The sequence below is a fragment of the Rana temporaria genome, chromosome 3 (genome assembly GCF_905171775.1).
Source record: "Rana temporaria chromosome 3, aRanTem1.1, whole genome shotgun sequence".
In the NCBI taxonomy this organism is placed as follows: Eukaryota; Metazoa; Chordata; class Amphibia; order Anura; family Ranidae; genus Rana; species Rana temporaria.
Window position 1 is genome coordinate 78,102,681 of NC_053491.1, and position 13,477 is coordinate 78,116,157.

General features: G+C 41.0%; 1 protein-coding gene across 1 annotated transcript in view; it reads right to left on the reverse strand.

The window, feature by feature from the left end:
- Nucleotides 1-13,477, reverse strand: part of LRRC49 (leucine rich repeat containing 49) — a 155,026-nt gene that overhangs the window by 59,047 nt on the left and 82,502 nt on the right. The window contains exon 11 of the mRNA XM_040342789.1: nucleotides 8,729-8,812. Coding sequence (XP_040198723.1) covers nucleotides 8,729-8,812 — 84 coding nt within the window. The remainder of the gene's footprint in view (nucleotides 1-8,728; nucleotides 8,813-13,477) is intronic.

Consider the following 13,477-nt stretch of genomic DNA (forward strand, 5'->3'; position numbering starts at 1 on the left):
TTAAAAAACATTCTTAATATATTTTTCCCAAATATATTGCCATATATTTGAAATGCTACAATTTTGGCCAGATTCAATATATTTCAAAAATATATTTCAATATATTTGTAAATATATTTAGGAATGCATTGTGAAATATGTTGCAAATATATTCATGAATATATGTTAAATGTACTTCTGAATGCATTTAGTAATATATTTTTGCAGCCATAAATATATTGCAAAGTGCATTTTGGAATGCATTGTGAATATATTCATGAATATATGTGAATGTATGTCTGAATGCATTTAGCAATATATTTCTGAATATATTAACAATACATTCCAAAATGCAAATTGCAATATATTTATGGTTGCATAAATATATTGCTAAATGCATTCAGAAGTACATTTAACATATATTTATGAATATATTTGCAACATATTTCACAATGCATTCCACAATATATTCACAAATATATTGGAATATATTTTTGAAATATATTGAATCTGGCCAAAATTGTAGCATTTCAAATATATGGCAATATATTTGAGAAAAATATATTAAGAATGTTTTTTTAAAATATATTTAAAATATATTTTTCTTCCACATGGGGAGAGCTCACAATCCAATGGAGTGGGGCAAGTGGTACAAAAAAACTGTGGGAGATGAGCTGATGGTAGTAATAAAAAGTTCAGTTAGTTGGAAGTGTGATAGGCTTCCCTGAAGACATGAGTTTTAAGGGATCGCCTAAAGGCAGCCAGAGTACGAGATAGCCGGACAGACTGAGGTATAGAGTTTCAGAGGATGGGAGAGGCTCTGGAGTCCTCTCTCTGGAGAAGTCCTGAAGACGAGCATGGGAGGAAGAGACAAGGGAGCTTGAGAGCAGGTGGTCTTGAGAGGAGCGGAGAGGACGGTTTGGGTGATATTTGGAGACAAGAGTCTATGCTATGCGTTTTTTTTTTTTTTTTAAACCTAGAGGATTTTTGCTTAATATTTATTTTCAATTAATAAATCCATGAAATATGCATGTTTCATTATAGGAAAATCATGCAGTTTCAATTCCTCAATCAAACAATGCATAAGACTTATATGGACAGTGTTAAAGGGGTTGTAAAGGTTTGTGTTTTTTCACCTTAATGCATCCTATGCATTAAGGTGAAAAAACACCTCACTTTCACGGGCCCCCCAGCACCCGCTTTACTTACCCGAGCCCGTTCACCTGCGTTACCCGGCGTCCTCTTCTCCACGGAGTCTCGGCGTTGATTGAATAGATTGATAGCAGCGCAGCCATTGGCTCCTGCTGCTGTCAATCAAATCCAATGACACGGCTGCCGGGAGGCGGGACCAAGTCATACACTCTGTGTCTATGGACGCAGAGTGTATGACAGGGAGTGCACCCGCAAGCTAACCCCCACGGGAGAGAGCTTCTCAGAGGGGGTCAGTTATTGCGGGAAGGAACCGAGACAGCCATCAAGGGACCCCAGAACTGCAGTATCGGGGCCACTCTGTGCAAAACGAGCTGCACAGTGGAGGTAAGTATGACAGGTTTGTTATTTAAAAAAAATTAAACCTTTACAACCCCTTTAAAGAGGATATCAGACACCAGTCTCTTGTATTGTAAAAAAAAAAAAACATTGATAAATGATATATTGAGCTATGGCAACTATAATGTTTCTTTTTTTTTCAATACTTCACTAAGAAAATGTAGTTTTGCCCCCTGACTGGTTGCTGAAGCCAAAACCTCAATTTAGCTTTCTCCTAAGTATATAGAAAACACTCTCTCATGACTTTCTCTCTTACATAATGGAATTCAGAGAGGACATTTTTACAAGAGAATGAAAGGTGTAAAATGCATGCACAATAAACTATCCTGAAACCACATAACCACAAAATCTTGACTTGTACTTGAGTGGACCTATACTTGAGTCATTAGAAGAATATTAGGCAAAAAAAGAAAGAAAGAATGGATTGTATTGCCATAAGGGTGACAAACACTAAAATATTTTTTAGTATTATTTACATCTTTTATATTCAAGGTACATTAACATTCAATAAAAGACAGTTATTTTCCAACAAAACATGCCCTTATTCCAAGCACTGAAGTTTCCTGCATACATTTCAAATGCTTTCAAGCAAGTCAGGAATTCCATTTGAATGTGGGCTTCACCTGAAAGGCTTTATCTCAAAAGGAAGTGAATGATGTTCTCTGAGGCTACATAGACTTTTAACAAGTACACCTTTATAAGATACCTTTAATGAGTATTAACAAGTAAGACGGAGAAAGTAGTTTTCCATTATAGACTGCCACCGCTCAGGAAGTTCACTCAGCAGCAGTTAGAGAACATATAGTAACTCGATACTCTCTGCATGCAGATTAGACTTCATTCTGTCTGCTTTCATCGTATATATATATATATATATATTGTAGGTATAAAGAAAGACATAGCTAGTATAAAGAAAGAATGGGATTTTGCCTATAGTTGTATGGGCAATTTTTTTATAACCAACTTGAAGACAGATTTCTACAAGCTTCTTACTGCTTCAAGTTTACAAGTCAAAATTTTGGGTTGTCTCCGGAACCAGAAGTGAGGGTCTCTCTAATGCCGCGTACACATGATAATTTTCCGGCATGAAAAAAACGTTGTTTTAAAAAAATGTAATTTAAAATGATCGTGTGTGGGCTTCACATCATTTTTTGGGTTCTGAAAAACGACAAAAATAAATAAATCGAAAATGCTGCATTTTTTTATGACGTTTTTCGGGTTGTAAAAAATGATCGTGTGTGGGCTAAAACGACGTTAAAAACCTGCACATGCTCAGAAGCAAGTTATGAGATGGGAGCGCTTGTTCTGATAAAACTACCGTTCATAATGGAGTAAGCACATTCATCACGCTGTAACAGACAGAAAAGCGTGAATCGTCTTTTACTAACACGGAATCAGCTAAAGCAGCCCCATGGGTGGCGTCATCCGCATGGAACTTCCCCTTTATAGTGCTGTCATACGTGTTGTACGTCACCGCGCTTTGCTAGAGCATTTTTAAAAACGATGGTGTGTGGGCAACGTCGTTCCAATGATGAAGTTGGAAAAACTTTGTTTTTTCTACATGCCGAAAAACGTTGTTTTTTCATGCTGAAAAATTATCGTGTGTACGCGGCATAAGAGATTTACTGATGTCCATTCCTATCAGGATGAATTCCCATCATTGCCTTGTGGTCACTGGGACAGGAAATCTTCCCAACACAGAGAGCAATTAAATTTGACACATATTAAAACCCTTCCCTGTGTTACTTATAAAAGTGTTTCTATTGCAATTACTTTTGGACCTAAGGTCACTGATGAACAAAAGCTTGCGGCTCACACGCAATAACTAGTGGGACACCCCTATACAGTATAAGCAATAAGTTTAGGCAAACTGTTGATAAGGCTCAGTTAGAAGGCATTTGGATAATTTCTGCTAAATATATGTACAGTTGTGCTCATAAGTTTACATACCCAGGCAGAATTTTTCAGAGAATATGAATGATAACACAAAAACTTTTCTTTCACTCATGATTAGTGTTTGGCTAAAGCCATTTATTATCAATCAACTCCGCTTACTCTTTTTAAATCATAATCACAACAGAAATTACCCAAATGACCCTGATCAAAAGTTTACTGCTGTAACCAATGACAGGTCGACTTGGCATTGTGTTTTGGATCATTGTCATGTTGGAATGTCCAAGTACGTCCCATGCGCAGCTTCCTGGTTGATGAATGCAAATGTTCCTTCAGTATTTTTTTTAAAATGACTGCATTCGTCTTGACATAAATTTTGACCAAATTTCCTGTCCCATTGTAGCTCACTTATCGCCAAAACATCAGTGATCCACCTTTGTGAATCACAGTCGGAATGGCGTACCTTTCGTCATAGGCCTTGTTGACTCCTTTCCAAATGTAGTGTTTATGGTTGTGGCCAAAAAGCTAAACTTTGGTCTTATCACTCCAAATGACTTTGTGCAAGAGGTTTGTTTCTGTGTTGTTTGGCGTATTGTAAGCGGGATACTTTGTGACATTTGCGTAGTAAAGGCTTTCTTCTGGCGACTCGACCATGCAGCCCATCTTTCTTCAAGTGCCTCCTTATTGTGCATCTTGAAACAGCCACAAATGTTTTCAGAGAGCCCTGTATTTCACCTGAAGTTATTTGCAGGGTTTTCTTTGCATCTCAGACTATTTTCCTGGCAGTTATGGCTGAAATTTTAGTTGGTCTACCCAACCGTGGTTTGGTTTCAACAGAACCCCTCATTTTCCACTTCTTGATTATAGTTTGAACACTGCTGATTGGCATTCTAAATTCCTTGGATATCTTTTTATATCTCTTTCCTGTTTTATAAAGTTCAACTACCTTTTCCTGCAGATCCTTTGACAATTATTTTGCTTTCCCCAAGACTCAGAATCCAGAAACGTCAGTGCAGCACTGGATGAAAGATGCAAGGGTCTGTCAAGAGTCCAGAAACTCATTGACCTTTTATACACACACACACACACTAATTACAAGCAAACAGTGCACAGGTCAGGATGGTTACCTTTAATAGACATTCAAACCCCATTGTCTCAACCTGTGTGCCTGTTATCAGACCAAAATCACCAGGGTGTGTAAACTTTTAAACAGGGTCATTTGGGTAGATTCTGTTGTCATTATGATTTAAAAAGAGTAAACACAGTTGATTGATAATACATGGCTTCAGACAAACACCAACCATGAGTGGAAGAAAAGTTTTTGTGTTATCATTCATATTCTCTGAAAAATGGGCAAGAAATCAAATTCTGCCAGGGTATGTAAACTTATGAGCACAACTGTATACATCATACTTAAACTGCCTGCTTCAAGTCATGCAATAGCAGTTCAATGGGTTTAATATTTTGATCTTCAACTCGAAAATCTGGAATCTTTTCCGTTTGGGTCACCTCTGCTGACTACTTAAGGCCCCGTACACACGAGAGGATCGATCCGCTGAAATTGATCCGCGGATCGGTTTCAGCGGATAGATCCGCTGGTGTGTACGATCCAGCGGATATTAATCCGCGGATATATTTCGTGCCGACCGATTTCCACCGGATAAAAATTTCTTAGCATGCTAAGAAATCTATCCGCTGCAATCGGCTCCAGCGGATCGATCCGGTGGTCTGTACAGACTCACCGGATCGATCCGTCCGAACCCATCCCTCGCATGCGTCGTAATGATTCGACGCATGCGTGGAATTCCTTATATGACAGCGTCACGCACGTCGCCGCGTCATCATTGCGGCGACGGCGCGACACGTCATTGCGATGGGAATTTGACGCGGATTTCGATCCGATGGTGTGTACACTCCATCGGATCAAAATCCTCAGAGGATTTATCCGCGGAAACGGTCCGGAGGACCGTATCCGCGGATAAATCCTATCGTGTGTACTAGGCCTTAATATTTTTGATAATTGTCAAATTTCCCAATACAACTTTCTTTAAAGTGGAAGTAAACTTCTATTGATTGTTTGTACCCATAGGTAAGCCTATAAGGAGCTTACCTATGGGCACTTTAAAAATCTCCTAAACGTGTACCATTTAGGAGATATTTACTGCATATGCAGCCGATGACGTCATCGGTGCATACTCTCTGAACGAGCAGCCACCCGAAAGATGAGCGAAGATGGATGCGGCCTCCAGTGGTGACAACGAGGGCTTCATTTGCAGGTAAGTTTCACATAATGTGCTAGTATGCTAATTGAAAAATGTAAGCACTTTACTTCCTCTTTAAAAGGCCAAGCTGTCTGGGGGAAAAAACAGTTAGAGGGTTGTAAGCTGCAGTGCATTCCATTTTTGTTTTTGAGTTTAGATACGCTTTAAGTTTACATACTGTATACCCGATTATGAACAGCATCTGGAAAAAAAAAAAACTAGCTGCTGCCTATAGCAGCCAGACTGTTTGGCCTTTTATTTTCCCAGTACAGTTTAAACATTGATTATGAAAATTGGTGTCTATTTTGGGTAACGCATGCAGTCCCTCTTTCTTTTCTCTGACTTCAATTAATCAGAGACGTATGAGTACAATGCAGGAGCTCGTAGTAGGAAACCTACATTAAAAGAAAAGTTCTACTTTCTTTATATAAAGCTATGCACAGTTTTCCATGTTAGATACGGAAAACCTCAGGAAGTATTTAACGGACTTAATTGATTTCTTAAGACAAACACGCAGTTTAGTAAATGAAGACAAACTTGCCGGAATTAGTGCCATATGTGCTTTTCTACAAAGAAATACAAAGTCATTTCCATCATTTTCTGCTTTATAAACATAGATAAACAAAATATTTGACTAGAAAACAAACAAGATGGACGAGTCAACTTGTTGAGTCACACAATGTATCTCTGGTTTCTTCCAGCTGCAGCAAAATGACAGTTGAAGGAAGCTACATGTAAATTAGTGATGGATAAACACAAGGCTATAGATCCTGGAATTCATAGAGTGTCCCATTAGAATTTTGGTGCACTTCCACATCAGAAATGTTGGTGCTTGCTACATATTCATGTATGAAAACAAAACCCTCTGTTTTCAATGTAAACTGTTGAACATTTGTTTGTTATGTAGGCTGGCAAATCATTTGTTTGTTATGTGGAATGCCCTTTCATGTGCACCTTGCTGCAAAGGCCAGTTATAGGTTGGGGTGGTTGCCACTTTTTTTGTACAGTTAGACAAATTAGATTCAGGGATACACTGGCTGCCTTCATGGTCACTGGGCCCTTGGTAGGCATCAGATGCATCCGTGTGCCCTTTAAGGAGGGATGGACTTCCTCCAGGCATACCTGCCCTTAATTTATCTATTCTTATATGTGTTCCTACTATAGAGGCTCTGGAAATTTAGAGTTAGGACCACAGTTTATACAGCGGTCCATTGGCATGGGCACTAGGGCTAACGCATATATTTGCTAATGTGTGCAAACAAAACAATCATTTTTTTTTTAGACAGGGCCAATTTGGCTGTTATGCAAGGCCAGGTAAGTGGGCTGGTAAATTGTTTATTTGCAACAAATTTGTGTACCTGTCTGATCAGGAGTTGGAAGGTCCATATAGTGCAGCTCAGTAACACTGAGCCCCCTGCCTGGCCACTGCACTTATCACACAGACAGCCTTATGGCTAAGGAGATTTGCTGTTGGGTGGGCAGAGAAAGATAGGGAACTCTGAGACTAGTTACCTATGTAGCTGTACCACCGTAAGTGCTGCTGAAAGTTGTGATCCGCCTGTCATCCTGCCCAGCCTGGCATTCACTACCCAATCCCCTTGAGTCAAGGAACAGTCCATATGTTTGTTTTGTTATTTTTATTGAGGGATTTGAACTTGGATATTATGGGATGCCCAGTAGAATTTTAGAACAGTCAATTTGGGACAGAACTATGTACACTCAAAATCCTGCTGCACAGCTAGCACATGGTTAGGCCTAACACAAACTCAGTCAGGCCTTTGGAATAGCCATTTGTAGGCAGGGACCATGGGTCCCTTTTAGTGTAGCAAAAATAGAATAGAAAGTATTTAGTGCTATCTGTCCTATGGTGCATAAGGATGGGCTCAGGCGCGTTTGCAGCTCCACATGCCCAAGCCCACATGCCCTAGGCCAAAGATCACCCCCCCCCCCCCCCGCAGAATGGGGAGCACCCTAAAAAGCCCAGACGACCTAGTACTACACGCTCAGTTCCTTCACCCCGACAACTCCTCCACAGCTGGGCTGACCCTAGGTATTTAAGGAGTCCTGCCCCCTGCCAATCGAGGTTGGGGATTGGTCAGGGCCCCTTAGAACACCCCAGACAGCTCCACCTCTCCTCTCCTCTCTTCTAGAATCCTCTAGAAGCCAAAGGGAGGTAACCAAGAAGTGGTGCTATCTGAGTCACCAGCCTACTCTGAGCCACTCCCAGCCCAGGCAGATAAAAAAAAAAGCCTCCAGCTAGGCCTGCCTAAATTTACCTGCTCTCACAAAAATCCTAACTTTAGCACCTACACCTATTGGTTCCAATTCCCTCATGATTGACTGAACAAAACAGTGGGCAGAATCCATAGCAGCTATTCAGTCCAAATTGATTGGTTACCCAGCCTGCACCTCTCCTACGGTTATCCAGGAAGAGTTATTGATTGGGCTTAACATGCTCACAATCAGGATGGCAACGGCCACAACAGGAGGGACAAACTAGTAAATTTATATTTTAACAACATCCATATTTAAAATGTTATATATTTTTTTTTATTTAAGAATATATTGTGCTCGGAACAATTAAAAAAAAATAATAATAATGTGGCTGGAACTCCGCTTTCAAGGAATACAAATAAGAACCATCAAACATCTCAAAGGTTTCACGAATTTGGCGCAGGATATTTTAAGGAGACCATACCACCTGAAATATGTAGCAAATGTTGTATTGAATTCTCCCCAGTATGTACAGTGAAACAGAGCAATGCATAATTAACCTTGTTGTTCTACTACTTTCAGGCACAAGCAAGGACATTGCCGTGGTTAGCTAAAGTCTTAAAACAAACAATATCAGCATTCAGTGTTTGCACTGTCTCAGGCTTTAAAATACTGAGAAAATACGTCATATTTGTCCCGGGAAAATACGGAAGGGTACAGCATTTGTAGATGTTCATGTTTTCATCACAATCATTTACGGGTGGGCTGAAATGTCGACACCTGATGAGTGAAATTTTCAATTTGCCCTGAAATTCTTACATGACAGAGTTTACCTTTAGTAAGGCTTGCTTGTGGCTTTCACGCTTCCGCTCTTCCTCTTTTCTTGCCAGAACAGATGCAGTACGTCTTTCTTCTTCCTAAAACAAAAATATGCTTTTCATTTTTTAGAATGTAAAACTTAATAGATCATACAAAAGTCAGATATCTGCATAACGAACGTCTTACAAAAGAAATGTAGATGTTTATTGAACTGATTTTCTTAATATAGGAGACTGTGGTTTTGATTGAAAGCGTACAATACTGTTCCTTGTACATATTGCAATATCATTTGTTTTATATCAATCAGCAATGAAACACAGACACAGACATGCATGCAAACTGTTTTTTTGATCCTGTTCAGTTTAAAATGGAGGAGGCAGGGCTCTATGTTAGAGCCCATTCACATCTAGGCAAAAAAACGCCCGACGCCGGATGCTTGTGCCGCTAGAGGGGAGAATTTCCATTGCTGTCTATGGAGATGGTTCACATCTCATAGACGCCGTACGCCTGTCGCCTGAAAAAAATTCCCGGACCCTTTTTTTCAGGCGGCATTGGCGTTCGGCCATACAAAGCAATGGGAAGGCTTTGTGAAAAAAAATTAAAAAGTTACACACTCGCGGCAAAATACGCCGCGTACGCGGCGTATCTTGTCGCGGAGGTGTGAATGCTGCCTTAGCAAGTAGCGATGAGCCAAATAAAGTGATTGTAAAGATCACCTTGTAAAACAACTCATTCAGTTTAAAATAGAAATAAAAGGCAAAACATTTTTGTATAGATATATAGATATAAAGATACATTATAAATAAAAAAATTCCCTTTTTTTTTTATAAGTGATCACATTCCCTTTGTTCTCAGCTGCATAAGAGCTGGGGGGAAACAGCATCACACTGAACTTCCCAGTGAATAGCTCCGCAGTGGGGGCCTGTCAGGACAAGTTTGATATTTGGGGGAGAGCACACTCAGCATCAGCATAGCTAGAGAACTGACCATGGTGTGTTCTCCTTCTTTTGTGGTCAGTTTTTATTAGGAAGGCAGAGGGACTGGCAGGAACACCAGGGAATTTGCATAAACGAAGCAATACAAAGAGAACAGGATACTTTCTCGTACAAGTACATGGTACAGCAGCCACATATCTGGAATATGAAGTTTTGGGGTAAAAAAAACGCTTTAAGTTCAGATTGAGCAAGATTTGAGTAACACAAATCAAGTTCAGGTGCTAAACCTGTATCCCATTGAAGCCAAATGTATAAATACCGGTAATTCTGTTTGAAAGAGAGGAGAGATTTTAGTAACGCTTAAAGTGAAACAGTGCAAAATTCCTTTAAACAGCATGCTTGGGGAATGCCCTGGCCCGTGATGCAAAAACCTACTACAGCAACACTGATATTTAGAAATTATTATTATTAAAAATGATTACCGGTAGTTTAAAGCGGAGTTCCACCCAAAAGTGGAACTTCCGCTTAATCCACTCCTCACCCCCTTACATGCCACATTTGGCATGTACTGTATTTATTGGCATATAACACTCAGGGCCAGATCCACAAAAGGGATACGCTGGCGTATCTGCTGATACGCCGTCGTATCCCTGTTTCTATCTATGCGACTGATTCACAGAATCAGTTACGCATAGATATTCCTAAGATCCGGCAGGTGTAATAGTTTTACACTGTCGGATCTTAGGATGCAGTACCTCGGCCGCCGCTGGGGGCATTTCTCGTCGAAATTCCGCGTCGGGTATGCAAATTAGCACTTACGGAGATCCACGAAGCGGTTTCCCTTCGTGAAGTCTCCGTAAGTTGTTAGTTTGCAAACGCAAAATTAGGGCTACTTTTACAAAGTGTAAAGTTAGTACACCATGTAAAAGTATACCCTTCTTTCCCGCGACGCTGTTAATTTTTTTTCTTAATTTTTTTTTTTCCCGCCGCATCACTTTTTTTTCCCGACGCAACTTTTTTTACCCGGCGCGATTCACAAAACTCTGCGTAACGCAACTTCACGCAAAGCACGTCGGGAAAATCGCGTTGGAAGCATGCGCAGTACGTCCGGTGCGGGAGCGCGCCTAATTTAAATGGGACTCGCCCCATTAGATTGGGCACGCCTTGCGCCGGACAGATTTAAGTTACACAGCCGAAAATTTCTAGGTAACTGCTTTGTGGATCGGGCACTTAGGTAGAAATTTTGCGGCGGTGTAACTTAAATAGGAAGATTTAAGTTAAGCCCGCTGGCTGTGGATCTGGCCCTCACTTTTTTTACCCTGAAAATAGAGAGTAAACTGTGCCTGCGTTATACGCAGGGGGCTGTGGAAAGTTTTTTTCCTGAAACTTTCCTCTTAAAGTTAAGGTGCATGTTTTACGCCTATGCGTGTTATACGCCCATAAATACGGTAATTATTTTGGGGGGGAGTGGAGGCTTCAGGAGGAAGTGGGACTTCCTGTCCCACTTCTTCCTTACGCCCAGGGACCGCTAAGGTGATACGTCATATCGCCTTTTGGCGGCCCCTCCCTGTAGGCGATCGCCTGGGACACGTGACAGGTCCCAGGCAATCGCCTGTCCAATCATATAGCGCAGCTCGCACATGCGCAGTGAGTGCCCGGCCGTGAAGCCGAAAGCTGTCACGGCCAGGTGCCCACAGTTAGGCTGCATTCACACCTGAGCGTTTTGTCGCCTGAAGCGCGACTCTCAAATACGCTAGAGGGGAAAAAAAACATTATACCCTATGGAGATGGTTCACATCTGCACGCTGATACGCCTGATGCCGAACGACTGAAGCTCAAACAAGTTCCGGACCTTGTATCGGGCGGTTTGGGCGTATTTGAGCATTTCCATTTCCCATAGAAAGTAATGGAAACGCTCGATTCAATCGACTTGCGCGACAACGAGCGTTTGCTACGGGCGTTTTGTCGCTTTAATCAATAGAACTTTTCACCCAGGCAGAAGATTAAAAAAATCTACCAACATAGCAACAAGTGATGAAAAGATGATAATTTTTCCTATTGGATAAAATAAAAAATGTCGAAGTACAAAAACGTCGGAAGCCGCTGTATGCAAACGCGCAAATAAGCATGAATACGCGTGACAAAACGCCGGAAAAAACTCCTGAAAAAACGACCGAACGACCGACGCTCAGGTGTGAATGCAGCCTTAGGATGGAGGCGCCAGCGGAGAGGGAGGGAGAGGAGCGGAGCTCCGTGCTGCACGTTGCTGGACAGTGGAGCAGGAAAGTGTATGTTTATTAAAAGACAGCAGATATGCTTTTTGTAGCTGCTGACTTTTAATAAACATCAAAAAAGGCTGGAACTCCCCTTTAAATTGCCACCAAAATGACAGCTCCCAGCTGCATCATTGTAAACAATCCAACCAGGGGTTCCATTCATCTATACTAGACTAGCCTCTGTGATAGACAGTAATGGGGGACTCCCATAGGCATAGTCTGGTATGAATTTTATGAGGGACCTTACGCAAAAGTAAAAGACATAGGGTCCCTGCCAAATTCCATACTAGACCCAAAGGGGTTTAGTCTGGATTTAAGGGGAAACCCCAATGCACAAATCAAGAAATAAAAAAAGTGTGGGGTCCCCACTTCCGACCATGCACCCTGATAGGCCAGGAAATAGGGAGGGCAACCATATGCCCCTCCCAAAGCAAAATAGGCAATATCCCCTCAGCATGGGGAGGAACCCCCTTGCACTGCACCTTGCCTTCATATTGATAAGGACCTTTTCTTCACTACCCTGTCTTGGTGGTTGTTAAGGACTGCGGGTGGGGGGCTTATTAGAATCTGGAAATCCCCTTATTGGAATATAGAAAGCCCCATGTGAATGAGTAAGGAGTAAATAGTACCTGGCTATGCCTGGGATTCTCAGTCATATAAGTGATAGGGGCCAGGTGACATCACTAGTTAAGGACTCTGCAGAGCCTCCACCCACCGACATCCTTAACCACCACAGGCAGCGGTCATAAGTAATATCACTATTATACACAATGTTTGGCAAAATGGGTAAACCTTCAGATCCAACCATAGCTGTTCAGGCATTCAGACAAAATGTCCAAACAGCTAAGGTTCTGTCTGAATTTATGTTTGGACCAAACCTTAAGCTCATCCCTACTGGCAAGTGACACCTAGCCACACTGTTTCAGCGTACTCTAATTGGATGATCCACTGTGTCCAATCAGAGAACACCTTGTATTCCTTGGGAAAAAAAGCGTCCCATAAAAGGCCATATTGTTGAGCGAGTGACCCCCTGTTGTCAGTGTGCAGAGGAAAAGCATCTCACACAGGACCTGGAAGATTGCAGCTATCACTGTATTAGAACCAACCACTACTATGATTGTCAGATTCCCTAGCAGTCAATTAGGAATGAGATATACATACTTACATAGTGCTAAGCTGGACCAATGTAATTATGTAATAAAGATCATTCCTGGAGTTCAGTTTTAATAATTAAATAGTACATTTATTTAGACACGTCTATACATGACACTTAAACAAGGAACAGTGGAGAATGGGGTCTTGGTCCTAATAGGGATGTCAGAAGTTGTGGTATTTACCTCATGTCCTGCAATAATCCTAAGATAATTTAACGATCAAAGCCTTATAGCCTTGGCTATAGATAGATAGATAGATAGATAGATAGATAGATAGATAGATAGATAGATAGATAGATAGATACACACACATCCATGCATACCTCACATTTTTGTAAATATTTTATTATAACTTTTCATGTGACAACACTGAAGAAATTACACATTGCCATTTAAAG